This window comes from Schistocerca piceifrons, chromosome 10 (genome assembly GCF_021461385.2).
Source record: "Schistocerca piceifrons isolate TAMUIC-IGC-003096 chromosome 10, iqSchPice1.1, whole genome shotgun sequence".
Classification (NCBI taxonomy): domain Eukaryota; kingdom Metazoa; phylum Arthropoda; class Insecta; order Orthoptera; family Acrididae; genus Schistocerca; species Schistocerca piceifrons.
In genome coordinates this window covers 45,855,624-45,883,234 of record NC_060147.1, presented here as the reverse complement: position 1 = coordinate 45,883,234, position 27,611 = coordinate 45,855,624, and the positions used below count along the sequence as shown (strand labels likewise).

At 41.4% G+C, this 27,611-nt stretch overlaps 1 protein-coding gene across 1 annotated transcript in view; it reads left to right on the top strand.

Annotated features, from left to right (window-relative positions):
- The first annotated feature begins 14,948 nt into the window (after positions 1-14,948).
- Positions 14,949-27,611, top strand: part of LOC124719107 — a 29,455-nt gene continuing 16,792 nt past the window's right edge. Inside the window, exons 1-2 of the mRNA XM_047244799.1 lie at positions 14,949-15,033; positions 25,973-26,240. Of these exons, the coding sequence (XP_047100755.1) occupies positions 25,973-26,240 (268 nt within the window). The 5' untranslated portion in view covers positions 14,949-15,033. The remainder of the gene's footprint in view (positions 15,034-25,972; positions 26,241-27,611) is intronic.

Sequence of the window (27,611 nt, the reverse complement as noted above, 5' to 3'; positions counted from 1 at the left end):
CATCTGAAACGGTACATCACATTGTAACTGAAGAGTTAGAAATGAAAAAAATACCTGCAAGATGGGTGCCGCAACTCTTGACACTCCATCAAAAATGTGTGCCATCACCATGGCAAAATTACATGAACTAAGGTATGAATTGTTGCCACACCTGCCTTATTCACCTGATACAGCTCTGTCAGACTTCCATCTCTTCCCAAAACTGAAACTTTTTCTTAGTGGATGAAAATTCACTTCAAATGAAGTATTGGTAGCCAGAGTTGACAGCTACACTACTGGCCATTAAAATTGCTACGCCAAGAAGAAATGCAGATGATAAACGGGTATTCATTGGACAAATATATTATACTAGAACTGACATGTGATTACATTTTCACGCAATTTGAGTGCATAGATCCTGAGAAATCAGTACTCAGAACAACCACCTCTGGCCGTAATAACAGCCTTGATACGCCTGGGCATTGAGTCAGACAGAGCTTGGATGGTGTGTACAGGTACAGCTGCCCATGTAGCTTCAACACAATACCACAGTTCATCAAGAGTAGTGACTGGCATATTGTGATGAGCCAGTTGCTCAGCCACCATTGACAAGACGTTTTGAATTGGTGAGAGAGCTGGAGAATGTGCTGGTCAGGGCAGCAGTCGAACATTTTCTGTATCCACACATGCCCGTACAGGACCTGCAACATGCGGTCGTGCATTATCCTGCTGAAATGTAGGGTTTTGCAGGGATTGAATGAAGGGTAGAGCCATGGGTCGTAATACATCTGAAATGTAGCGTACACTGTACAAAGTGCTGTCAATGCAAACAAGAGGTGACCGAGATGTGTAACCAATGGCACCCTGTACCATCATGCAGGGTGATACACCAGTATGGCGATAATGAATACACGCTTCCAATGTGTGTTCACCAGGATGTTGCCAAACATGGATGTGACCATCATGATGCTGTAAACAGAACCTGAATTCATCCGAAAAAATGACGTTTTGCCATTCGTGCACCCAGGTTCGTCGTCGAGTACGCCATCGCAGGTGCTCCTGTCTGTGATGCAGTGTCAAGGGTAACTGCAGCCACGGTCTCCGAGCTGATAGTCCATGCTGCTACAAACATCATCAAACTGTTCGTGCAGATGGTTGTTGTCTTGCAAACGTCCCCATCTGTTGGCTCAGGGATCGAGACGAGGCTGCACCATCCATTACAGCCATGCGGATAAGATGCCTGTCATCTCGACTGCTAGTGATACAAGGCCATTGGGATCCAGCACAGCATTCCATATTACCCTCCTGAAGCAACCGATTCCATATTCTGCTAACAGTCATTGGATCTCGACCAACGCGAGCAGCAATTTCGCGATACGATAAACCGCAATCGTGATAGGCTACAATCCGACCTTTATCAAAGTCGGAAACGTGATGGTACGCATTTCTCCTCCTTACACGAGGCATCACAACATCGTCTCACCAGGCAACGCCGGTCAACTGCTGTTTGTGTATGAGAAATCGGTTGGAAATTTTCCTCATGTCGGCACGTTGTAGGTGTCGCCACCGGTGGCAATCTTGTGTGAATGCCCCGAAAAGCTAATCATTTGCATATCACAGCATCTTCTTCCTGTTGGTTCAATTTTGCGTCTGTGGCACATCATTTTCGTGGTGTAGCAATTTTAATGGCCAGTAGTGTATTTTGTAGGCCTGGAGGAAACTCATTTTCGATGTGGAATCATGGCACTGGAACATCGTTGGACCAAGTGCATTAATCTACAAGGAGACTGCGTTGAAAAATAAAAAAAAGTTTCAGTGATTTCAGTACTTTTTTCTCTTCAGTTCCGAGAACTTTTCAAACCACCCTCATATGTATCCTTTGGAACCATGCCCACTCTACATACAGCTTGTTTTTCCTTGCAAGTACGACATTACCAGCAGGACAATGCAACATGTCATACAGCTCACGCTGTATGTGTGTGGTTTAAAGAGCATAATTACTTTACCACACTCCCCCAACCAGCAGATCCACTGGATTTAAATGAAATCAGAAATCTGTGGGACCACTTCAATTGGGCTACTTGTGCCATGGATCCACAAGTGAAAAACTTTAGCAGCTGCCCATGGCACTGGAATTGGCACACCTCCATATCCCTGGTGGTTGTTTCGGGTTAAAGCTTCTTTCTTAGTGTGCTGAAATTTAGTTGACACCCGTACATTTGTGGGCTTCCTTTAACTTACAAACTTAAGGTGAAAGTACGAAATTTAAGTTAATTTTTGCATTTAAAAAGAAAATTTTTCTAACTTGGAAAGTGACAGAACACTATCTTTTTTGTTATATTACCAGGTACTACTGATGTAACTATAAAAAGTGTCTTCTATGCTCCAGCTATCTGTATAATGCCGGCAAGTGTGGCCGTGCGGTTCTAGGCACTTCAGCGTGACTGCTACGGTCGCAAGTTCGAATCCTGCCTCGGGCATGGATGTGTGTGATTTCCTTAGGTTAGTTTGGTTTAAGTAGTTCTAAGTTCTAGGGGACTGATGACCACAGATGTTAAGTTTCATAGTGCTCAGAGCCATTTGAACCATTTTTGTATTATGTAGGGGAAGGCAGGGCAAGATGGGGAAGCTAACTTTAAACCCTTACAAAAGGGACATAAATAAACAAATTGAAGTAGTTTGATTATCATTTGTTTACTTAACCATTGAATTACAATAGCATGCAAAGAAACCTGCAAACTTGTTACATTTAGTGAGAAATATCTCGATTTGAAACACAAACTACCAATTCCCCGTCTTGCCCCATATGCGGGGTAAGATGGGGAACTAGCATGAATTCATCTGTAAAGCTTAAATAAGGACTGGAATAACAAAATCATGTGATGATAAGTTTTCGAAACATGGTTCTCTGAATTGTAGAATCAGGTATTACGTTTTATTTAGGCCTCTTACTTTCGCATAGTACACAAGTGTGGATAGCCTCGTCACCATCACTTTCTATCCCTGCACAAGTGTCGTGGGTCCAGCGTCCGCAGCTAATATACCGTATCCAGCCTTCTTCAGAGAAGTCATAGCAGTAGAAACATTCTTCACTCTCTTCCTCGTTGTCATTCGACCTCAGTTTATTATCCCTTGAGCATGAAGGGGTGATTAAGACGTCAGTAACGTTTGTCACTTTTTTGTTGTCATTATGTACTTTTGGTGGTATCCAAGGTTTATTAAACGTCTTTGAGAAGAGTTTTTGTTTACATGCAGCACGTTTGGGGATTCCTTTTTGTTTGATTTCTTCAGATAGTTAACTCCTATAAGGAGATTCGGTTAAAACAACGAGTTTTACATGCCTGTTAGATGGTTTCCTTTTGGTTTTTTTTATCCACCTTTGGAATAGCTAAAACCATTTCAGGGCTGGTAACCTGAAAGCTAGACAAAACAGAGGCTTGATCTTCAGTTGTTAATTTTTCAGGTGTTTTACGTCTTGACAACATCTCTGGTATTTGGTCTTCTGTTTCTGTAACTTCAGATGTGTGAGCTTGATGAATGTCTGTAGTTGAACAGGGAAGGTAATCACTTTATTGAAACACATTTCTGTTTACAGGCCAAACACCTGTTTTCCGAAACCCGTTCACTGCTGTGGACATTGTAGCTGAATGAATTAAGGCTTTGCCGAATAAACTTGTGATCTGATGCAGTGTAACAACTTTTCCAGGATGGGTGCGAAGCCACGACCTTACTTCATCTTCGTAAAATTTACTAAGAGGTTTCATAAATGCCACGTCCAATGGTTGAAGACGGTGTGAGCAGTGTGGTGGCAAACACAGCAAGACAATCTCATTTTCGCTGGTCACGTCTATCAGTTCTAAATTCTTGGTGAGAAGTATTGGTCTTTCCTTTGACACTCGAGTAAATGCAATAAACTTCTTAAACCAAGTCAATAATAGTTCTTTCATCATCCAACCAGTTTCTTGGACTTCTGCCCAGGCACCAGGGGGCAGGCCAGTCTCAAATGCTTGTTGCATTCGTTTTCGAGGATAAAGTAACATAGGTGGTACGTAGCACCCCAATGCTGAAACACAGATTTCTGCAGTTACAGTCTGCACCCTTTCAAAGCAACCACCTTTGTGTGACCTTTTGGAATGACTGTTAAACCAGTCTCATTGCAATTGAAAAATCTGTCTCCTGTAAACTTGAATGTGTCTAATTGACTTTCTAACAGATCAAAAAACCGATCTACAGCAACTCGATTAAACCCCATTGCTCGTGCGATTGATGTGGCCTCTGGTTTTTGTATTGTTAAGGTAGGATTTGGTGCAAGAAACCCATTTAACCAATCTCTTCCAGCAGATTTGGCTGCAATATTAAATGGATGTTTGATGTTGTTTCGTTCAGCTAGCTGAAAAGCAAGTTCACAAAGTTCTGTAAGTGTTAGGCCAAAATACTGTCCTTCCATCTGTGTTAAGTAGTCTGTAAGTTCTGCCTCTTGTTCTGGGGTAAACACACTAGTGATTGGTCCTAACCTTTTCACAGCTATATAGTAAGGATTAGCACATTTCTTTGCCACATGTTGTTCAATCATTGTCTGTGTCACGTTGAACTGTCGAGCAGCCCTGAAAGAACCCATATGACCTTCTATAACAGCATTTACAGCGCCTTCCATTGACTCCAATGACCAATCTTGCCTAGACGTTTGTCGCCGATACTTGTGAACCATCTGAAATAAAACATGTCGAACGTACTATTGAGTCAGATCATTCCTGGTAATCTATATTATATAGTAAATACCATATTTCCAATAGTCAGTCATTGAAGCTTAGCAAGGATACTGACTTTGCACGTTTTGTGTATTTTTATTCACCATATAGCCTAAGGCATCTTTTGTAATTAATTAGGAAATGTTGGAATAAAGAATACCATTCTATTTACAGTTGTATTCAACGTATAGTGTACGTGTTCAAAACCCGCAGCGAGGTAAACACATGAGACGATAAGAACGTAATGGTTGGACAAATAGTAGGGGCAAGACGGGGAAGCTCTCCATCTTGCCCCACCCCGTCCTGCCCCCTACCATGCTGTGAGGTTATGTTATGCCTACATGAACACTATTTAGTGAACATTGACTACTGACACAGCAGTTTACTGTTAATAAGACGTACTACTCAGTGCTATATATACATTCTGGACAAATGTTCACGAAACACATGTTTTAGGACCTCAAAAGGTGTAAAACATTGCAAATCAGTATAACAGTTGTACGTAGCTTGCAAAGCTCACAGAAACTGCCGCGAAACTAAGGTTCAGCAATGTCAACACACTGGAACCAGTGTATTGATGATGTTGACGTAGCTATCCACAGATGGCAGCACTCTAACTGCAGCTTATAGCCCTTCTCCGTCTTACCCCACCTCCCCGTTTTTCCCCACTTTCCCCTAAATATTTATTACTAAAAAATGAAGAAAATGCATTTATATGAGTTTTTACAAATTATTTACTCAGAAATCTCCACCTGAAAACTTTTGAGAATTGCACAAAATATTGTTTGGTTAATATGTTAGTACTCAGTGCAAAAACAGTGGGCAATATTTTTCTGTGTAAAGTTTCGACATTCTGCATATTTTGCATCACTGAATTTCTAGTGTAAAATGTGTATGTTGGCAATACTGTTTCCGGCACTCTTCTGTTTATAACAAATGAGAGAGAACTTTCACATAAACCATTCTGCATCAAGTTTTGTGTTTGGTCTGAATTTTTTGTTAGATACCATGTCAGTGATGAAGTACTCTAGTGAAAGGGTGAGGTGTGTGGACTATCAAAAAAATACACGAGAAGGTAGTGTTTAAGAAAAGTGAAAAACACTTCGTAATTGTTGTCGATCTGTCAGATGTATTGCAGAAATATCTTGCTCCTCAAGTAACAGTATTAGCATCACATCCATTGTGCAGGTATTGCTACATCCACTACAAGAAGAAATTTAGTGACCACCCACCTGAATGATCACCGTCACCCAAATACGAAACTGAAGAAGACAGTGCAGATGTTTATATTGCTGGGCGTGAAGTTGTTGATGCATTGAATGTTATCATTTCTGCTGTAACCTCTACTACATCCCCTTTTAAGCGTCCATGTTGGTCGATTTTGGGGAGGAGGTGACCAAACAATGAGGCCATTGTTCCCAACAGATAAGGGAAGCATGGGGAAGAAAATCGGCTGTGCTCTTTTAAAGGAACCATCGCAGCATTTGCCTGAAACGATTTAGGGAAATCACAGAAAACTTAAATCATGATGGTCAGATGCGAGGTTGAGCCATTGTCCTCCCGAGTGCTAAAAACTGCGCCACCTCATTCAGTAAACATCCAGGAAAGGTAAGAAGCACAAGAGGAAAACAGTATGTAAAAAGAAAAGTGGAAGAAATTGAAATAAGTTTTACACAAGCAACATCTTCAAAACTTTGTGAAACATATAATATAGATGCACTTGGTGCAGAACCTGAAGATAGTGACATGTGCACAAAATGCAATGTGTGATTTCAAAACCTAAATACTGCTATCTCCGCACCCACCTATACTGAGAAGGTACAGTGACAGACACTGGAACCAGCTGGCTACTTTAAGGAGCAAATACAGAAATACATACCCACTTCCTACAGTATTTGATTTCAAAACCTTATAAAATGAAGAATGAGAAAGGTATTTGGACATGCTCAGGTTCTTAGTGTGGGCATCTGTTGCAAGATGACGCACTTACTGTTGCTCTGGAATATTACTTAAGTGATGATTTGCAGCAGGCAAAGTCAGCATTAGAGAAGTGTCCAATTCCATCCATCTGCCTTGACCCTTGACTACCTCAACATGGCAGAAATGGCTACTTCCAGTGTATACAAAATGATGACAATGACGTCACTACATATACACACCAACAAATGCACACAAAAAAATGACACTCCAAAAATAAAATTAAACTAGTGGGACAACTGCGGAAAATTGGTCGTATAGAGCAGGGAAAAACTAAACATACAACAATAAAAAAAATACTGCACCATCCCCAAACAAATAAAACCAAAAAAAGTTAAATTACAGCATTTTGCTACACCAACAAAACCACAGGAATTGAACATTTTCCTTGACCTGTAGAGCTCAACTGCAGCTACTGATACTGAAAAACTAACTTCTACAATGTCAAAAAGTGGAATCTGACATATCCCTTGACCTTTACAGCTCAACTGCAGCTATCGATACAAAAAAAAAAAAAAAAAACACCTGCAACTTCGAAAAGTGGAACCAAAACTCCAACAACTCAAAAACCCAAATACCCCATCTTCACAATACCAATTACAACACAACTGACCTGCCATAAATATCTGCTACACAATTACTAGAATACAACCTCATGTTGTTGTCACAGACGTGACACCTAACATATTCAGCAATAAGACAGAACATCTGCAGAAACTGTATGACAGACATCATATCATCATTCATCTCAGAACATAAATGATACACTTGTGAACTTCACTGTCTAATTCACACTTAAAGATAAAGCAATTAAAAAAAAACATACTTCTTTCCGCACAACAAATACCAAACTAATCAGACATAACCTAAACGCCAAACACAAAAAAAAACCAACTTAATCACTCACTGAAGACACTTCCACAACCTACATTACTGTAGCAACTCTCTGGACTCAAAACAATGTGTACACGATGACAACCAAAACTCAAACGAACCCAATACCATATATTAAACTCAGCATGTCTACTTCCACCACCAGAGGCACCATCGAATATAACACCATGACAGCTACAAACACAACCAACTCAAAAACTCCACACTTAATGATGTCACACACCACAACACCATTACATAATGGATCAAAGCAGACAAGTGGAATCTGACACTTCCACTGACCCACAACGTCCTAACCAGGCTCTGTTAATGAAAATGGTGAAAAAGCTAAAAAAGTAAAATGATATAGGACAAGATCAATTAGAGAAGCATATCTCCAATGAAAAAGGGGAACCAGACTTTAAAAATTGGTCTACTCCTTACGACCAAAATGGGTAAAATGCCAGCCAGTGAAGGAAGTATGCACACGTATTTACTGCATTAATTTGAAACTTGTTTGTTTTGTTATAAGCAGTATCATAGGAAAGAAACACACAAAGATCGACCTGATGTTTTTGTGTATATGTCAAGAGCCTCAAGATATATGTTGGTTGCAGTAGTATGCAATGTGTCCTGATGCTGAAGTGATGACCATTGAGGCCATGGTATACGTTAGAAGACTTTGTAGTGAGCCACCTCATTTCTTGTCTGTATGACAATCAGTGATGGGTGGTACAGATAGTATGACTCCTCAGGGCCCTGCTAATGAGTTCAAATGGCTCTCATCAAAAGATCAGTGTGCAGTTCCCATTTCTCAAGTATTGCTTTTGTTGGATCATCCTTGTCAGTGAGTGTGGTATCATTGGTAGTCACTAGGGTACAGAAAAATCTGTGCACGTTGGGTGCCTAGATTATTGACAAGAGAAATGAAAACAATGAGGAAGAATGTGTGCAAGGGTCTCATGAAGACCTTCACTGAAGAGTGGAAACAATGAGAAGCACATGAAAAAACAAATGTGACAAGCACATAAAAAAAAGAACTCTTTTCAACAGGTCATTGTTAATTGTTACATTGCAGGCAATTTTAATTCATGGAAAGTCATGAAAATGTAAAATCATGACAGACAACAATAAAATGGGTATAAAAATTCTATAACTCATTTCTGTTATAAAATGCTTTCGAATGAAGTTATGAATTGTAAAGTAATTATTTTGATCAGAAATACCAGTGAGCTATGTCTACCTAAAAAATTTGATTGTACATTCCCTAAGTATAATGACCAATTAACATACCATGACATTTTTAGAACAGTTAGGATGATGGTTTTGGAGAAAATAATTTCTAAATAACCAAGAAATTCAGACCCTTTCATCTTCATGTACAAATATTTCGACAGTTTAAGAATTTCTTGTATTAATGTCATAGCTGACAGCTAGCAGCCTTTCCACTTTATCATTTCTCAAGACAGTTAAAATCCTGTGACTATTCATATTTTCAAAACATAATTTTGAAGTTTGCAAAAAGTTACAAATTTTCATAGTGTATTAAAAACAAGAAAAAGAGAACTCAGAAGTGTGTGTATAGTAATCATGCTAACAAAGTATTTATTGAAAATAAATTCAGATTTCTATTACTTTTGGTTTCTTTATTACAATTTTTCATTTTTCCCTTTTGTTATGACATTTTCACAAATACTCTCATTTAGAGAGGACTGTAGCATTTTAACAAATCATAAGAAAATCATAATATTGTAATTTTGGAGAGGTATCATGTGGTACTTCAACATACTTTGTTTTCAGTAAACTTTGAAATAGTGATGTGGCACATTCACTCTTGAGCCATACGATTTGAGATGAAACCGCCCAGTAGCTCTGTTTTGGTGATTAAGTAAGCTACTGCATGTGCAATAACATCAGCTGCACTCACGTGTCTGCCTGTTTGGGTAAGCACAGCTCATGGTGTGTGCTCCACCCTTTCCCCCTGCCAAGCTTTCCCAATGCATGGCGCATTGGCACAGCTGTACGTTATACAATGCCTACATTATGCAACAGATAATGTGGAAGTATGGGTTAAACACAGTGAAGATTGTATAAGCATTGTATTCATTGCTTTCAATGGTATCACATAGCCTTTTTCAAGCAGTAAAAGCATTTTCACAAGTATGATTTAAGATCAAAAGTCAAAGAGTAAATACCTTTTTCCAAGAGTCAATGTTTTTCTGATTTTTTTCCTATTTCTTATAATCAGTAAGTATCTTGTACAAAAGGCATTCAAAAGGTTTTGCACAGTTGTCTCTAATTGTTTTATTTTTTGCAGGAGGAGAATGAATTTTTTTGTGAACATACTTGGAACATTTAGTTGTAAGCTGGTATATAAAGGTATTTTCTTTTATTTATAGGTGAGCCATAATTGACCGTGAAGTAGATGACAGGTTGTGACAATGGTGGGCAATGGAGTTCTTCTTCAAGACCAGCGATGACTCTGCCACATCAATTCACAGGAAGTTGCTCCCTGTTTATGGGGAGAACACACACACCGCAACACAATGTGGCACGGACTCAACTAAAATCTGAAGGAGTGCTGGAGGGCATTGACACCATGAATCCTGCAGGGCTGTCCATAAATCCATAAGAATACGAGGAGGTGGAGATCTCTTCTGAACAGCATGTTGTGAGGCATCCCAGATATGCTCAATAATGTTCATGTCTGGGCGGTTTGGTGACCAGTGGAAGTGTTTAAACTCAGAAGAGTGTTCCTGGAGCCAGTCTGTAGCAATTCTGTACATGTGGGGTGTTGCATTGTCCTCTTGCAATTGCCCAAGTCTGCTGGAATGCACAATGGACATCAATGGATGCAGGTGATCAGACACGGTGCTTACATACGTGTCACTTATCAGAGTCATATTTAGATATATCGGGGGTCCCATACCACTCCAACTGCACATACCTCACACCATTAGAGTGTCTCCACCAGCTTGAATAGTCCCCTGCTGACATGCAGGGTCCATGGATTAATGAGGTTGTTTCCATACCTATACACATCCATCTGCTAGATACAATTTGAAACGAGATTCATCTGACTAGGCAATAAGTTTCCAGTCATCAACAGTCCAATGCCGGTGTTGATGGGCCCAGACAAGGCATAAAGCTTTGTGTTGTGCAGTCAACAATGGTAAACGAGTGGGCCTTCGGCTCCAAAAGCCCATGATGTTTCATTGAATGGTTCACACACTGACACTTGTTGATGGCCCAGCATTGAAATCTGCAGCAATTTTCAGAAGGGTTGCACTTCTGTCACGTTCGACGATTCCCTTCAGTCATCACTGGTCCCATTCTAGCAGGATCTTTTTCCAGCTGCAGTGATGTTGGAGAGTTGATGTTTTACTGTATTCCTGATATTCATGGTACACTTGCGAAATGGTTGCATGGAAAAATCCCCATTCATCGCTACCTTGGAGATGCTGTGTCCCATCGCTCATGTGTCGACTATAAGATCACGTTCAAACTCACTTAAATCTTGATAACCTGCCATTGTAGCAGCAGTAACTGATTTAACAGCTGTACCAGACACTAGTTGTCTTATATAGGCCTTGCTGACCACAGCACTATATTCTGCCTGTTTACATACCTCTGTATTTGAATTTGGATGCCTATACTAGTTTCTTTGGTGCTTCAGTGTAGTTACATTCAAGATTAACAGCCAATCCCTGCTCTATTGATCCTCTCATGCCTTCTTTCAAGTGACTACAGTCTTCTAGCGCTGCTTTAGATATCATCATCATCTGCAAACAACCTTATGGAGAGAAGTTTCAGCCATATGGAGCCTCTGACATTTTGTACTAGACAATCTATATATACTGTAAACAGAACAGTCCTGTCATGCTTTGTGTGGTACATGTGAAATTGCCTTTACATCTGTCAATTTCTTTATGTTAAGAGAAACTTGTTGAGTTCCGTATGCAAGGAAGTCTTGAGTCCAGTTACACTCTGGTCCAATACTCAGTGTGCACAATTTTTTTTTCCCCACTAAACAGCAGTTAACTGTGTTAAATGCCTCACTGATGTAAAGGAACACGGCACCAGTCTGAGCACCTATGTTTAAAATGCCTTGGAGCTCACAGAGGAACAGAGTGAGCTGAGTTTCTCAAGATCTCTGTTTTGTGGAATCTGTGTTGATTTTTTTTTAGAGGACATTATCATTCTCCAAAAGTGTCATAATATGTAAGCATAAAACTTGTTCCTCAGTTCTACAACAGACTTACATCAGATATTTAGTCCTGTAATTATGTACAACTGTCCTACAACCATTCTCAAAAACTGTGGTGACCTGCACTTTTTTCAGGCACTAGGTATCCTTCACTGTTCCAGTGACATATCATAAACAGCTGTTAGAAGGGGAACAAAATCTCTCACATAATCTCTGTAGAATCTTACAAGTATCTCATTGTTATGCCTTTCAACAACTATGCAATTGTAGTTGCTTTTCTGTTCCATGATTACTTATCTTAATTTCTGGCATTTTGGTGTTCATATAATGATTGAAAGGAGTGACTGTGTTGTGATCTTCTGCATGAAGCAGTTCTTGGAGACCCAATTCAGTATTTCAGCCTTCATTTAGTCATCTCCTATTTCTGTGCCAGTGACTGAGGAGATGATTATGATCCACCTACTGATTTTACACAAGACCAAAACTTTCCAGGACTTGTTGGATAAGTTCACAAAATTTTTCTTCCAAAGTCATCGAACACTTCTCTCATTGCTCTTCTTTTGCTCATTTCCATTTAATTCAGCTTTGTTTGTCAGCTAGGGTTTGCCTTCTCTTGAATCTGAGATGAAGCTCTCTTTGTCTAAAGAACAGCTTTCTAACATGGCTATTAAAACACTGTGGTCTTTCCGATTTGTTAAGACCTTGCTTGCAACATACTTGACTAAGGCATATTGAATGATGCTTTCGAATTTTTTTTTTTTCCATTTGTGCTACACATCTTCGTCCTCAGCACTGAATATTTGATGCTGACTACTCAGACATTCTGCAGTTTGTATCCTGTCACTCTTGTGAAGCAAAATATTTTCCTACCTTTCTTAACATTCCTTGTAATACCCACAGTCATAGCCGCCTTCGCAGGTTTATGAACGCTGATACCCACCTCTTCATTAACTCATTTCAAAAGTTCAGTTCTTTTTATTGTTGAGATGTCTAAGTTGTTACCCTCATTAGTCAGTTTTGTAACTATCTGCTCAATGTATTTCAGACACGATATTCAGAATGAAGTCAGATGTATCTTTCTCGCTGGTACTAGTTTTGATTGGGTGACTCTCCATTCTATAGATGGCAAACTGAAGTCTCCCCTTGTTACAACAGTGTGATCATGAGACTTACTCCTGAAATACTGCAATTTCTGTCTGAAACAATTTGCCACTACAGCTACTGATGCAGACAATCTATAAAAGCATCCAATTAGCATGATGGATCTACCCAGATTATTTCACATTCAGAGCCTGTGGATCCTCTCTAGATATAATAAAATTCATTACCACAAAGAACATACCACTACCGTTGACATCTGACCTATGCTTATGATAAATGTTCCAATCTGAATTCAGGATTTGATCACTGTTCACTTCCAGTTTCAACCAACTTTCTATTCATAATTCTTTCTGTGTATCATTACCTTTAATAAGCAACACTAATTCTGGGTTCTCATCAGGGGCGTTTCTGCAGTTTATTAATATCATATTAACCTTTCCTAGTTCTGATCTGTGAGGACAGACATTTTCTGAGAGTAAAATGGCTGTGCCATCTATGATTTGAGCAGGAAATTCATCACTGTTTCCAAGGGGGCATTCCTGAAATCTAAGAAAGCCTCATGTGGATGCCACACATACTGCGCTACCCTAGCAGCCAGTTCCTGATATCATGCCTGAACCTTTAAAAGGGGGAGGGGAGGGGGATCCGACAACTCCCCATACTATAGTTAAGGTCAGGACTCAGGAAATTTGCATCCATTGTTGTTGCAGAATCTTCTAAGCCTCTGGTTTAGACTATCCACTCTGCTCCAAACCAAACCAGCCACATGCGACATTGGGGTTGCACATTTATGGAAACTGTATTAATGAATCTTATATACAAAAATAAAAAGTGACACTTTCTCTGGTGTTACAACCACTCTTAGTCTTCAAGTGGTTAGGTAGGCCCAACGCTATCATAACAAAATGCTCATACGTCCATTGTTTGCAGTTTAGAGACTAACAACTAGTGGGTCACACTATGAAAGATCTTTGAAAGGTCACAAAAAAATTCCTGCGCTCGGAGTAGTTGGTTATAGAGGAGCTAATTTTATCTACAAATTTGTTGATAGCAGATGCCTTGTTTTTGCCTTTGGAAACAGTAACTGTGTTTGTTAAATTGCATTTAATTTTTGTACGGAAATTTGAATTGTGTCGTGACAACATTTTCAAATACTTTTGAAAGTGATGGACGAACAGAGCGTAGCCGTAGTTTTCCATGTTATTTTGTCTCTTTTTTTTGAATGGTGGTTTAACTACTGTGTACTCCAGAATATCTGGACATAATACCTTCGTCAAGTAAGTGACTATTGTGTGCCGGCCGCGGTGGTCTCGCGGTTCTAGGCGCGCAGTCCGGAACCACGCGACTGCTACGGTTGCAGGTTCGAATCCTGCCTCGGGCATGGATGTGTGTGATGTCTTTAGGTTAGTTAGGTTTAAGTAGTTCTAAGTTCTAGGGGACTGATGACCACAGCTGTTAAGTCCCATAGTGCTCAGAGCCATTTGAACCATTGACTATTGTGTATGGTGCCTGCGCAGTTATTTTGGAGATTACTTTTAACACATTTGTTAGTATTCCATTTCACCTTACTAATGTTTTATTTTATTTGCGAAAGCGTAAAATAGACGTTCGGGGCCGGCCGTTGTGGCCGATAGGTTCTAGGCGCTTCAGTCTGGAACCGCGCAACCGCTAAGGTCGCAGGTTCGAATCCTGCCTCGGGCATGGATGTGTATGATGTCCTGATGATCTCAGATGCTAAGTCCTATAGAGCTCAGAGCCATTTGAACCAGATGTTCGGGAATGTATAAAGAAGTTAATCTGTGCACGAGGGCATATGGACAGTTATTTTTCCTTGGCTCCATACACAAATGTTACAGAACAATAATCGCACCATACATTGACAAGCGGACTACCGGGACCTGTACAGTAGGGCAATTTTTCTCCCGTACACTGTTTTGATTCATCGAAGTCTGCATTTGACAATTAGTGCAACTATCGACTCTTACCCATCGAATAATTTTTGTGAACGACAAAAATCGATTTTTCTCATTTCGTATCGATAGTGCTCTGCAAGTTCGTTTGTTATTGTCCGAGTGACGCTGTCCTAGAAGTTAAAATGTAGATATTTACGTAGTACGAAGGTGACAGTCTTGTCATAACATTTTCGAGGTAAACCTGAACTCATTTATATCTTGTCACAGGGCATTTTTTACTTACACGATTTTGTACCGTATGGTTGTGATGGTTTCGGGTTTTGGCAGGTGAAAGTTTATCTTGAAGTTTTTCTTCATGCATTGAAGCAGCCCGCATACATCATTGCCTTTGCGGCGTCGTTATTGATACTACCAGATAACTGCGCCACGAACGTAGCGCAGAATCAAAAATGTGTTTCAAATGTTCTTTCTGATTCGTGGCCCTCAAAGATACAAATAACTCAAATCTTGAACTACGACGTTTTCCGCAGAAACCTCCTTAACACTTACTGGAAGATACTGTGGTGCATACTGCTTCATTTCGTCGGAACACCCTAATGTCTCATGATGATTCACTACTTCAAGTTGCGTCTGCCTGTCACAGTGTTATGACGGAGAGTCTATCAATATAGAACCAAGCTACGACATCTAAAAACTGCGAATGATGGAGGAGTGCAGGCCTGCAGTGGTGTCGATGTATAAACAGCCTGAATGCGATTTGTCATTATAGGGTTCAGCCAAGCCTTCTGTCTTGGCATACATTGAAATGGTTGGGAATATAAACGACAACATCGCATTAATTTTATTCACTGATGAAATGCAGTTCTTAAGGGGACAATAATTTGTAAACCTTTCAAGATGATGCAAAGATAGATAGATAGCAATAACCGAGACAGCTGCTAAAATATTTAGTTTATCCTTGAGATTAAAAAGTCTGATGGGCAGTAGTAGTATTTTCAGATTCAGATTAAAAACCAGTTACATTGGAAGCTAAAAAAAATCAGTAAACAAACACACACACACACACACACACACACACACACACACACACTCACTCTCAGCAGAGTCTCTTCCATCTTTATATTGCTCCTGCATGTCTTTTAATATCACCTACTCACCTTCAAATGATTCCATTTCAGATCTTTCCGCATGCATACTCTCATATATTTTACAGAAGTAACTGCTACCAGTGTTTGTTCTGCTATCGTATAATCATACATTAAAGGATCCTTCTTTCTATGTATTCGCAGTACATTACATTTGTCTATGTTAAGGGTCAGTTGCCACTCCCTGCACCAAGTGCCTATCCGCTTCAGATCTTCCTGCATTTCACTACAATTTTCTAATGCTGCAACCTCTCTGTATACTACAGCATCATCCGCGAAAAGCTGCATGGAACTTCCAACACTATCTACTAGGTTATTTATGTATATTGTGAAAAGCAATGGTCCCATAACACTCCCCTGTGGCATGCCAGAGGTTACTTTAACGTCTGTATACGTCTCTCCATTGAGAACAACATGCTGTGTTCTGTTTGCTAAAAACTCTTCAATCCAGCCACACAGCTGGTCTGATATTCCGTAGGCTCTTACTCTGTTTATCAGGCGACAGTGCGGAACTGTATCAAACGCCTTCCGGAAGTCGAGGAAAATAGCATCTACCTGGGAGCCTGTATCTAATATTTTCTGGGTCTTATGAACAAATAAAGCAAGTTGGGTCTCACACGATCGTTGTTTCCGGAAACCATGTTGATTCCTACAGAATAGATTCTGGGTTTCCAGAAACGGCATGATGCGTGAGCAAAAAACATGTTCTAAAATTTTACAACAGATCGACGTCAGAGATATGGGTCTATAGTTTTGTGCATCTGCTCGACGACCCTTCTTGAAGACTGGGACTACCTGTGCTCTTTTCCAGTCATTTGGAACCTTCCGTTCCTCTAGAGACTTGCAGTACATGGCTGTTAGAAGGGGGGCAAGTTCTTTCACGTGCTCTGTGTAGAATCGAATTGCTATCCCGTCAGGTCCAGTGGACTTTCCTCTGTTTGATTCCAGTCGCTTTTCTATTCCTTGGACACTTATTTCGGTGTCAGCCATTTTTTCGTTTGCGCCTAGTCCCTGGGCAGAGAATATTCCCCGACCCAGCCGGGAATCGAACCCGGGCCCAGAGGATTGACAATCCGTCACGCTGACCAGTCAGCTACCGGGGGGGACACAAAGGGAATGACCAAGAGGAACACTGAGGGATTGATGGCTGAAAAGTGTGGAGGAGTGTGTTGAAAAATGAAGTGATGATTGGATAGAGTGAACACAGAAAATGGTGGGAAAAGTGGACTAAATGGTGTGGCTTATGTTCCAAACAGGTCCAGCCTGGGGTTGGATATTGTTCATGATGATGATGAGGAGGGGGAGGAGGATGAGTAGTTTCACGTATGTTACTATGTTACATTTTCTCATGTTGTTCTCTTGTATTCCTAACCTGACTAAGAGGATAATTACATTAGAAAAATTAAGATAGTAACATACTTGTAACTATTACATAATGCATTTTTATTACAGGCCACTGAAGATGCTTCATAAATAAAAGAAGCAATATGCATGTGGCATAAAACAAACTGCCTTTCATTTAGTTGCAAAGAGGGAACATACCTCCATGAATCTCTCTTCTATTAAAGGAGTGCTCAAAGCTCGTAAGGTACGCATTTTAGAGCCGATGTTTATAGACAATCTCTCCTTGTTTTGGTCCATACTACCTTCTCCCAAAATATGGAAAGCAAAGAGCTGGCAGTAGAAGAGATTTGTTTTGCCTTATCGAAGATGCAGTAGTGCTCATAGCTCTAAAGGTGTGCATTTTAGAGTCCATCATTCCTCGTGGGACATCCTGTATATACACATTTACTACACAGAAAATGTCCTAATTACAAATTAATTAAATCTACAGTATTTACAAAGTGAAGAAGACCACAGACATATCTCCAGTTGTTGAGTGTATATAATTTATGTCTTTGGTGCCATCGGTAACTCATGTGGTTTGCCAGGGTGTGATCATTTTGGGTACACATATTGATATGCTGAAGAGTTTGTCATTCTGCACCACAATCATACATTTTGTCAGTACATCTTCCACTGTTTGTCCTAATTCTGTTTTGCACAGACCAGGTCTTGCAGTGCTCTCCAAAACATGATGGCCAGGATGAGATGCAGTGCATCTCGAGCTGTTCTCAGATAGTGCTGTTCTTCCATATTTCAGCCCATAAGTCTGTTATTGTTACTGTCATCCATCAAAAATGTTGTGTCTTGTAGAAGCAGATAACAGGAGTGAAATCTGCTTGGAAATGCAGAAGCATCCGATCCCGCCCGTCTGCTTTGACCCATGACGTCACAAAAATGGCGGAAACGACCATAAACCACGATTCCAATATGGCGCATATAAAGTCATTACGTACACATTATGAGGATGAAAATACATCGAAAAACAAACATACACACTTCCCACAAAAAGACTAATGACACTATCGGGACGAGTGCGGGAAATGGGGTGTTTTTGGGTGGGGGCAAACTAAATATGAACAAATTTAGACACTCAACCCCATACAAAACCACACAAAACGACGAAAAGAACCGACATCACAAAACTCCCCAAATACCACTAAACACAATATCATCTGGAATCAGACACTTCCCTTGACCTATATAGCTCAACAGCAGCTCCCGATCCCATAAATTAGGATCAAACACTTTTCTTGGCCTATATAGCTCAAAAACATCTCCCAATACCAATATCAACATACACAGCCACACATTGGGATCGAACAGTTCCCTTGACCTGCGCACTGTTAATTTTATCCGTCATATCCATTCCTGAACAAAAACAACATCCGATTAATTTTACTAAAATTACCACACAACGTACAGCGAACAACACTAAATTAACCTTCACACAAAATCGTTAACTCAATGAAACGAATTCCACTACAAACACAGCCGACACTCGAACAATTATGGATAATGAGCAAAAGGAAACTGAGCCCATTAAACCACACAAACGAAAACCCTGAACATACCACCAGAGAGCACAACAAACCACAACATGATGACATCTGCAAACACACCACACTCACAAAGCAAACTCCGCGCCGACATGACGTCACACATGACAACACCCTTACGTCATGGGTCAAAGCCGACACGTGAGATCGGACACTTCTGTCGACCCATCTGCTTTCATCAAATGCAGGAATGTCCTCATGTACAAGAAGATAGGGATTAACTGCTATTTTCATAAACTCATTCTTGAGAGCAGTTTCTTGCTGCAAAAATGAAGTAGCTATGTGACTAATAATAGGCAATCACAAAACTGGAATGTTGCACACAGTATGGCTGAACTGCAGGATTACAAGTCTGGTGTGTGGGCTGTTGATCCATTATTTTGCTGTTCATGCTGTGTATTAGTGAGCTTACAGAGAGAGTTCCAAGCTTCAGCAACACTCTAATCAGGGACACCAATCTTAACTCCAAATTTTCTCCCTAATTAGCTGTTATTTTGTTAAGGGAAGCCCATGCACAATATATAAAATGAATGTCAATCTGTTCAGTGTAAAATGCTGTATTACAATAACTTTAAGCGGAAATATTACAGTGCTGCTTCAAATACTTACAGAACATTCAGAATGTTAAACATTGAACATTAACATGTATCATTCCACCATGAGGCTAATTTCTGACATAATTATATTTAACTGTTCTTTTGCTTTAGTCAACAGTTTTTTTGTCATTCTTAACAATTTCAAAAGAACAAAATTCATGAGAAATGTAACTATAAGTAACAACTTAGCCATTTCACCGTGAACTAATTGTTATTGATATGTGCTAGCTATGGGTATTTTTACACAATATTTCTAATTGATCGCATAATGTAATAGGATTGATAAAAAGAGTCTACTCACCAAGTGGCGGCAGGAGAAATCGTATACGAAGGTAAGGAAATGTGCAATCTTTCAGAGCCAGTGATCCCTTCTTCTGGCAGATGGGTTGAAGGGGAAGGAAGAGGGGTAAAGCGAAAGGACTGGCAAGATTTAGGGAAAGGGGGGGGGGGGGCGGTTGGAAAAGTCGCCCAGATCCTGGATCAGGGTAGACTTACTCGATAGGATGAGAAGGGAAGAATGATTGGTGGGGACAGCACCAGACAAGATTTGAAAACCTGAGAGTTTAAAGGTGGAAGATAGGGTAATAAGTAGGACAAGCAGTTACTGATAGCATTCAGGAGTTGTCAACAGCAGAGAGCTAAGTGTGTTGTGTGTGGTAGAGGTGGTGGTGATGGTGGTGGTGGTGGTGGTGGTGGTGGTGGGGTGGATAGACAGGTCAGAAAATAAAAGATACAGCAGCTCACAAACATTCTCATGCCGCCTTCACTGGATGTAATTACACCACCAGCCTAATTCAAAAGCAGAGTTCCCAGACCATCACATCCAATCCTGGTACTGCTGACCCCTCCAAATGACAACATAGGTGCACACCTATCCTCACTCAGCGTTATCGTGGTCTCGGAAAATATTAACCAGCTACTTCAACAAAGATGTGTCTTCTTAAAACTGTGCTGTGAAATGAGAGCCATCCTGTCTGAGATTTTGCCCACCACACCTAGAACAGCTGTTTGTTGCCCTCTCAGTTTCTGCAATATACTTGTCAGACCCTATGCTCCTTCTGCACCCATCTCCCTATCCTATGGCTCCTACCCCTGTGACTGTCCCCACTGCAAGGCTTGCCCTATGCATGCTCCTACCACCACCCATACCAGCCTTGTAGCTGTCAAAACATACACTATCAAAGGGAGGGCCACCTGTGAAATGACACATCATGTACTGCCTGTTATGTAAACATTCTTCCCCGACACAGCAGTTTCTCAAATCTCAACTGGTGGGAACTGGCATCACATGTCCTTAGTTCTCACCACCGCCCCGGTAGCTGAGTGGTCAGCGTGACAGACTGTCAATGCTAAGGGCCCGGGTTCGATTCCCGGCTGGGTCGGACATTTTCTCCGCTCAGGGACTGGGTGTTGTGTTGTCCTAATCATCATCATTTCATCCCCATCGACGCGCAGGTCGCCGAAGTGGCGTCAAATCGAAAGACCTGCACCAGGCGAACGGTCTACCCGACGGGAGGCCCTAGCCACACGACATTTCCATTTTTACCACCCACCTGGCCCTAATTTATGTTAATTAATAATTTTGTGGAAAGCAAAGTTGCCAGTCACCATATAGCGGAGATGGTGAGCCACAGACAGACACAACAAAAAGACTGTCACAAATAAAGCTTTTGGCCACTAAGGCCTTCGTCAAAATTAGATGACAAACACACACATACCCACTCACGCAAACTCAACTCACACACACATGACTGCAGTCTCAGGCAGCTGAGGCCACACTGCGAGCAGCACCACCAGTGCATGATGGGAGGGGCGACTTGGTGGGGGTGAGGAGGGGGAGGGACAGTAGGATGGGGGTAGCGGACAGTGATGTGCTGTTGGGGAGCACACAGGGATGAGGTGGAAAGAGGTTAGGGCAGCTATGTGCAATCGTGATGTTAGACTGAGGGCAGTGGAGAGATGGAGGAAAGCAGGAAAGGAGAGAAGTAAAAAGACTGTGTGCGATGGAGGAATGAGGGCTGTGTAGTGCTGGAATGGGAACAGAGAAGGGGCTGGATGGGAGAGGCCTGTGACTAACAAAGGTTGGGGCCAGGGTGGTCATGGGAACGTAGGATATATTGTTGGGAAAGTTCCCACCTGAGCATTTCAGAAAAGTTGGTGTTGGTGGGAAGGATCCATATGGCACAGGTTGTGAAGCAGTCATTGAAATGAAGGAAATCATGTTTGGCAGCATGCTCAGCAACAAGGTTGTCCACTTGTTTCTTGGCCACAGTTTGTAGGTGGCCATTAATGTGGACAGACTGCTTGTTGATTGTCATGCCCACAGTGGTTGCAGCTTAGCTTGTAGACCTGAGGTTTCACAGGTAGCCCTGCCTTTGATGGGATAGGTGTGTTTGTGGCCGAACTGGAGTAGGTGATTGTGGGAGGATGTATGGGACAAGTCCTGCATCTAGGTCTATTGCAGGAGTGTGAGCCATGAGGTAAGGGGTTGGGAGCAGGGGTTGTTTGCGGATGGATGAGTATATTGTGTAGCTTTGATGGACGGCAGAATACTACTGTCGGAGGGGTGGGAAGGATAGTGGGCAGGACATTTCTCACTTCAGGCACGACAAGAAGTAGTCGAAATCCTGGTGGAGAATGTAATTAAGTTGCTCCAGTACTCGATGGTACTGAGATACGAGAGGAATGCTCCTCTGTGGCTGGACGGTGGAACTTTGTGAGGTGGCGGAGACTGGAGAGTTAAGGAACAGGAAATTTGTTTTTGAATAGTGTTAATGTTTTTTAATTTCTTCTGTCTCAGCATTTCTTCTCAGCAGCTGTTCCATTTTTTCACTTCCACACTCCCATTTAGTACTGTATGTATTCTGTTTTCTGACTTGTCTATTCCTCCCTCCTCCATTCCCCTCTCCCCTCCACTACCACTACCACCACCGCCACATACAATGCACTTTGCTCTTGTTAAGGCCTGTATGATATTTGTCAGTAATCTCTTGTTTTGCTTATTACCTACCTTCCACCTTTAAGCTCTCAGGTTTTCAAATCTTGTCTGGTGCAGTCTCCAACAATCTTTCCTTCTCATCCCATCAAGTAAGTCTCCCCTGACCCAATGTTCTGGACGACTTTTCTGAACTTTCCTCATTTCCTAAACCTTGCCAGTCCTTTCCCTTCACCCCTCTTCCTTCCCCTTCCCCCTTTTGCTAGAAGTAGCAGCCACTGGCTTCAAAAGCTTGCACATTTCCTTAACCTTTATATTTTTTTTCTCCTGCTGCCACTTGATGAGAAGATTTTTTTATCTACCCTATTACAATATATTTTCAAAAATTGGTTATTTTCATTTATGACTAATCACACTGCCATTTAACTTGCTAATGAGTTAAATACGATATTATTACTTCAATGATCATATTGGTACAACAAACAACTAATTTGTGTGTCAATTGTGAATTATTGACATCTGTATCGATACTCTGCAAACCATTCTTAAGTGCATGGAAAAGGGTATGTCCCACCGTACCAGCTGTTACCATTTTTTCCCCATTCCATTCACATATCAGGATCAGAAAGGATCATTGTTTAAGTGTTTCTGTGCATGCGGTAATTAATCTAATCTTATCCTCACAATCCCTATGTGAGCGATACGTAGGAGGTTGTAGTATATTCCAAGAGTAATCACTTGAAGAATTAGAAATGAAAAAATTATCTGCAAGATGGGAGCTACGACAAGACAATGCGTGCCCGCACACATGTGCCATTGCCATGGAAAAATTACACAAACTAAGGCATGAATTGTTGCCACACCTGCCTTATTCACCTGATATGGCTCTGTCAGACTTCCATCTGAAAATTTTTCTTGGTGGTTGAAGATTCACTTCAAATGAAGAACTGATAGCCAGAGTTGACAACTATTTTGCAGGCCTGGAGGAAACTCATTTTCAAGATGGGATGAAGGCACCGGAACATTGTTGGACCAAGTGCATTAATCTACAAGGAGACTACATTGAAAAATAAAAAAAAGTTTTAGTGATGTAGGTACTTTCTTTCTATTCCATTCCGAGAAGTTTTCAAACCACCCTCATGGATGAGGAACCACAGAGGGTCTATAACACTTCCTTTTGAAACTCCAGATGTCAATCCTGTTTTACTCGATGACTTTATATCGATTACTACATACTGTAACCTTTATAACAGGAAATCATGAATCCGGAGCCACAAGTAAGGCGATATTCTGTAGGCACACAATCTGATTAGAAGTTTCTCAAGAGGAACAGTGTGACAACCTTCTGGAAATATAGAAATATGGAATCAGTTTGAGATTGCTGCTGGCAGTACTCATTACTTAGTGCGAATAAAGAGCTAGTTGCATGTCGGCTTTTTATCAATAAACTGATTTCTTTTAGATAGCTGGTAATGTTTGAAAATGGTATACATTCCAAAATCCTACTGCAAATCGACATTAGCGACACGAGTCTGTAGGTCAGTGGATTACTCCTATTTCCTTTCTCACATATCGGTGTGACTTGTGCAACTTTCCAGCCTTCAGGTACAGATTTATCTACATCTACATCCATACTCCGCAAGCCACCTGACGGTGTGTGGCGGAGAGTACCTTGAGTATCTCTATCGGTTCTCCCTTCTATTCCAGTCTCGTATTGTTCGTGGAAAGAAGGATTGATGGTATGCCTCTGTGTGGGTTCTAATCTCTCTGATTTTATCCTCATGGTCTTTTGACGAGATATACATAGGAGGGAGCAATACACTGCTTGACTCCTCGGTGAAGGTATGTTCTCGAAACTTCAACAAAACCCCGTACTGAGCTACTGAGTGTCTCTCCTGCATAGTCTCCCACTGGAGTTTATCTATCATCTCCGTAACGCTTTCGCGATTACTAAATGATCCTGTAATGAAGCGCGCTGCTCTCCGTTGGATCTTCTCTATCTGTTCTATCAACCCTATCTGGTACGGATCCCACACTGCTGAGCAGTATTCAAGCAGTGGGCGAACAAGTGTACTGTAACCTACTTCCTTTGTTTTCGGACTGCACTTCCTTTACCGATGATCAACTTTATATGATCATTCAATTTTAAATCACTCCTAATGCGTACTCCCAGATAATTTATGGAATTAACTGCTTCCAGTTGCTGATCTGCTATATTGTAGCTAAATGATAAAGGATCTTTCTTTCTATGTATTCGCAGCACATTACACTTGTCTACATTGTGATTCAATTGCCATTCCCTGCACCATGCGTCAATTCACTGCAGATCCTCCTGCATTTCAGTACAATTTTCCATTGTTACAACCTCTCAATATACCACAGCATCATCCACAAAAAGCCTCAGTGAACTTCCGATGTCATCCACAAGGTCATTTATGTATATTGTGAATAGCAACGGTCCTACGACACTCCCCTGTGGCACACCTGAAATCACTCTTACTTCGGAAGACTTCTCTCCATTGAGAATGACATGCTGCGTTCTGTTATCTAGGAACTCTTCAATCCAATCACTCAGTTGCTCTGATAGTCCATATGCTCTTACTTTGTTCATTAAACGACTGTGGGGAACTGTATCGAACGCCTTGCGGAAGTCAAGAAACACGGCATCTACCTGGGAACCTGTGTCTATGGCCCCCTGAGTCTCGTGGACGAATAGCATGAGCTGGGTTTCACACGATCGTCTTTTTCAAAACCCATGACGATTCCTACAGAGTAGATTCCTAGTTTCCGGAAAAGTCATTATACTCGAACATAATACGTGTTCCAAAATTCTACAACTGATCGACGTTAGAGATATAGGTCTATAGTTCTGCACATCTGTTCAACCTCCCTTCTTGAAAACAGGGATGACCTGTGCCCTTTTCCAACCCTATGGAACGCTACGCTCTTCTAGAGACATACGGTACACCGCTGCAAGAAGGGGGGCAAGTTCCTTCGCGTACTCTGTGTAAAATCGAACTGGTATCCCATCAGGTCCAGCGGCCTTTCCTCTTTTGAGCAATTTTAATTGTTTCTCTATCCCTCTGTCATCTATTTCAATATCTACCATTTTGTCATCTGTGCGCCAATCTAGAGAAGGAACTACAGTGCAGTCTTCCTCTGTGAAACAGCTTTGGAAAAAGACATTTAGTATTTCGGCCTTTAGTCTGTTATCCTCTGTTTCAGTACCATTTTGGTCACAGAGTGTCTGAACATTTTGTTTTGATCCACCTACTGCTTTGACATAAGACCAAAATTTCTTAGGACTTTCTGCCAAGTCAGTACATAGAACTTTACTTTCGAATTCATTGAACGCCTCTCGCATGGCCCTCCTCACATTACATTCCGCTTCGCGTAGTTTTTGTTTGTCTGCAAGGCGTTGGCTATGTTTATGTTTGCTGTGAAGTTCCCTTTGCTTCTGCAGCAGTTTTCTAACTCGGTTGTTGTACCAAGAGCGATCACCCGTATACGATTCCCAATTGCCGAGTAAGCTGATAATGGTCAGTCTCCTCTGCAGATGGCGGCAGCGGCGGTGGCTGCGCCGGGCCCGTCGGCAGCCCCGTCCGGACGGGCGCAGCCCGTGGCGTGCCCGCAGTGCGGCGACTTCTGGAGGGTGGGCTCCCTGTTCGTCCGCGACTCCTGCGGCCACCGCAAGTGCCGCTGTTGCGTCATCGTCGAGGGCAACGAGTGCGGCACCTGCAACCTGCGGGCCGAAGCTGGCGGCAGCGCGGGCGGCTCGCCCCCAGCCGAGCCAAGCCCAGCGACATCTGCAAAGGAAACAGCAGGTGAGGGTACTCTTTGGTCTCTCTCTCTCCTTCCACTAGCATGTAGCGGCAAGATATCACATTGTGTAAAGTTATAGAAGCTAATCACCTACACCAGGGTGTGTATGAGGGCAAGAAAACAAAATTCCCTGTTTTTACCCACTTAAAAATACAGTTTTTCCAGGGTGAAAATACCCTATACTCGAGGTGAAGAATTAAAAGTTTTTCGTGTTTACAGACAAATGGAAAAACTGGTAGAACCTGATCTCTGGGAAGATCAGTTGAAACTTCTGGGCGGAGAGGCCGTGGTCAATATATAAAATTTCCACCTAACATTTTGTCTCCATCTGCGGGAGACATCTTCTGAGGTCATCCGGCTACTGCCACTGAGGCTCCAGGTACTCTTGCATTTATAGAGCGCACCATCATTCGTCACGTGATGCTGACAGTATGCCTATCTTTGGAAGGCGTCATCATTCTCGATTAAGAGTAATCGATTGTCATTCTGCTGGCGCAACGTCGACATCCGTATTTTGTCTAACTTTAAAACTTCCTTTTTTCTATTAAAATTGTTATGGTGTTTGTGAATCTCTATTGCTTCTCTATACATGCGCGCATGATAATGGGATGTTCATGCTAGAACAAGCAAGTTCGTGCTTGACAACCATTCTGGCACGAACATCCCATTAGCCTCTGTGGCAGTAGCCGAATGACTTCAGAAGATGTCTCCCGCAGATGGAGACGAAACGTTAGGTGGAAATTTTATATATAGACCACGGCCTCTCAGCCCGGAAGTTTCAACTGAAGACAACACCGGCTGTGAAAACCTACATTGTATGATTCTCGGAAGACCAGTTTGGATTCCGTAGAAATGTTGGAACACATGAGGCATTATTGACCCTATGACTTATCTCAGAAGATAGATTAAGGAATGGCAAACCTACATTTCTAGCATTTGTGGAGTTAGAGAAAGCTTTTGATATTGCTGACTGGAATACTCTCTTTAAAATCATGAAGATGGCAGGAGTCAAATACATGGAGTGAAAGGCTATTTAAAATTTGTGCAGAAACCAGATGGCAGTAAGAAGAGTGAAGGGGCACGAAACGGAAGCAATGGTTGAGAAGGTAGTGAGACGGGATTGTAGCCTATTCCGGATGTTGTTCACTGTGTATATTGAGCAAGCATTAAAGGAAACAAAAGAAAAATCTGGAGTAGGAATTAAAGTTTAGGGAGAAGAAATAAAAACCTTGGTTTTGCCAATGACATTGTAATTCTGTCAAGAGACAGAAAACGACCTGGAAAAACAGTCGAACAGAATGGACAGTGTGTTGAAAAGAGGATATAAGATGAACGTCAACGAAAGCAAATGAGGGTAATGGATTGTAGTCAAA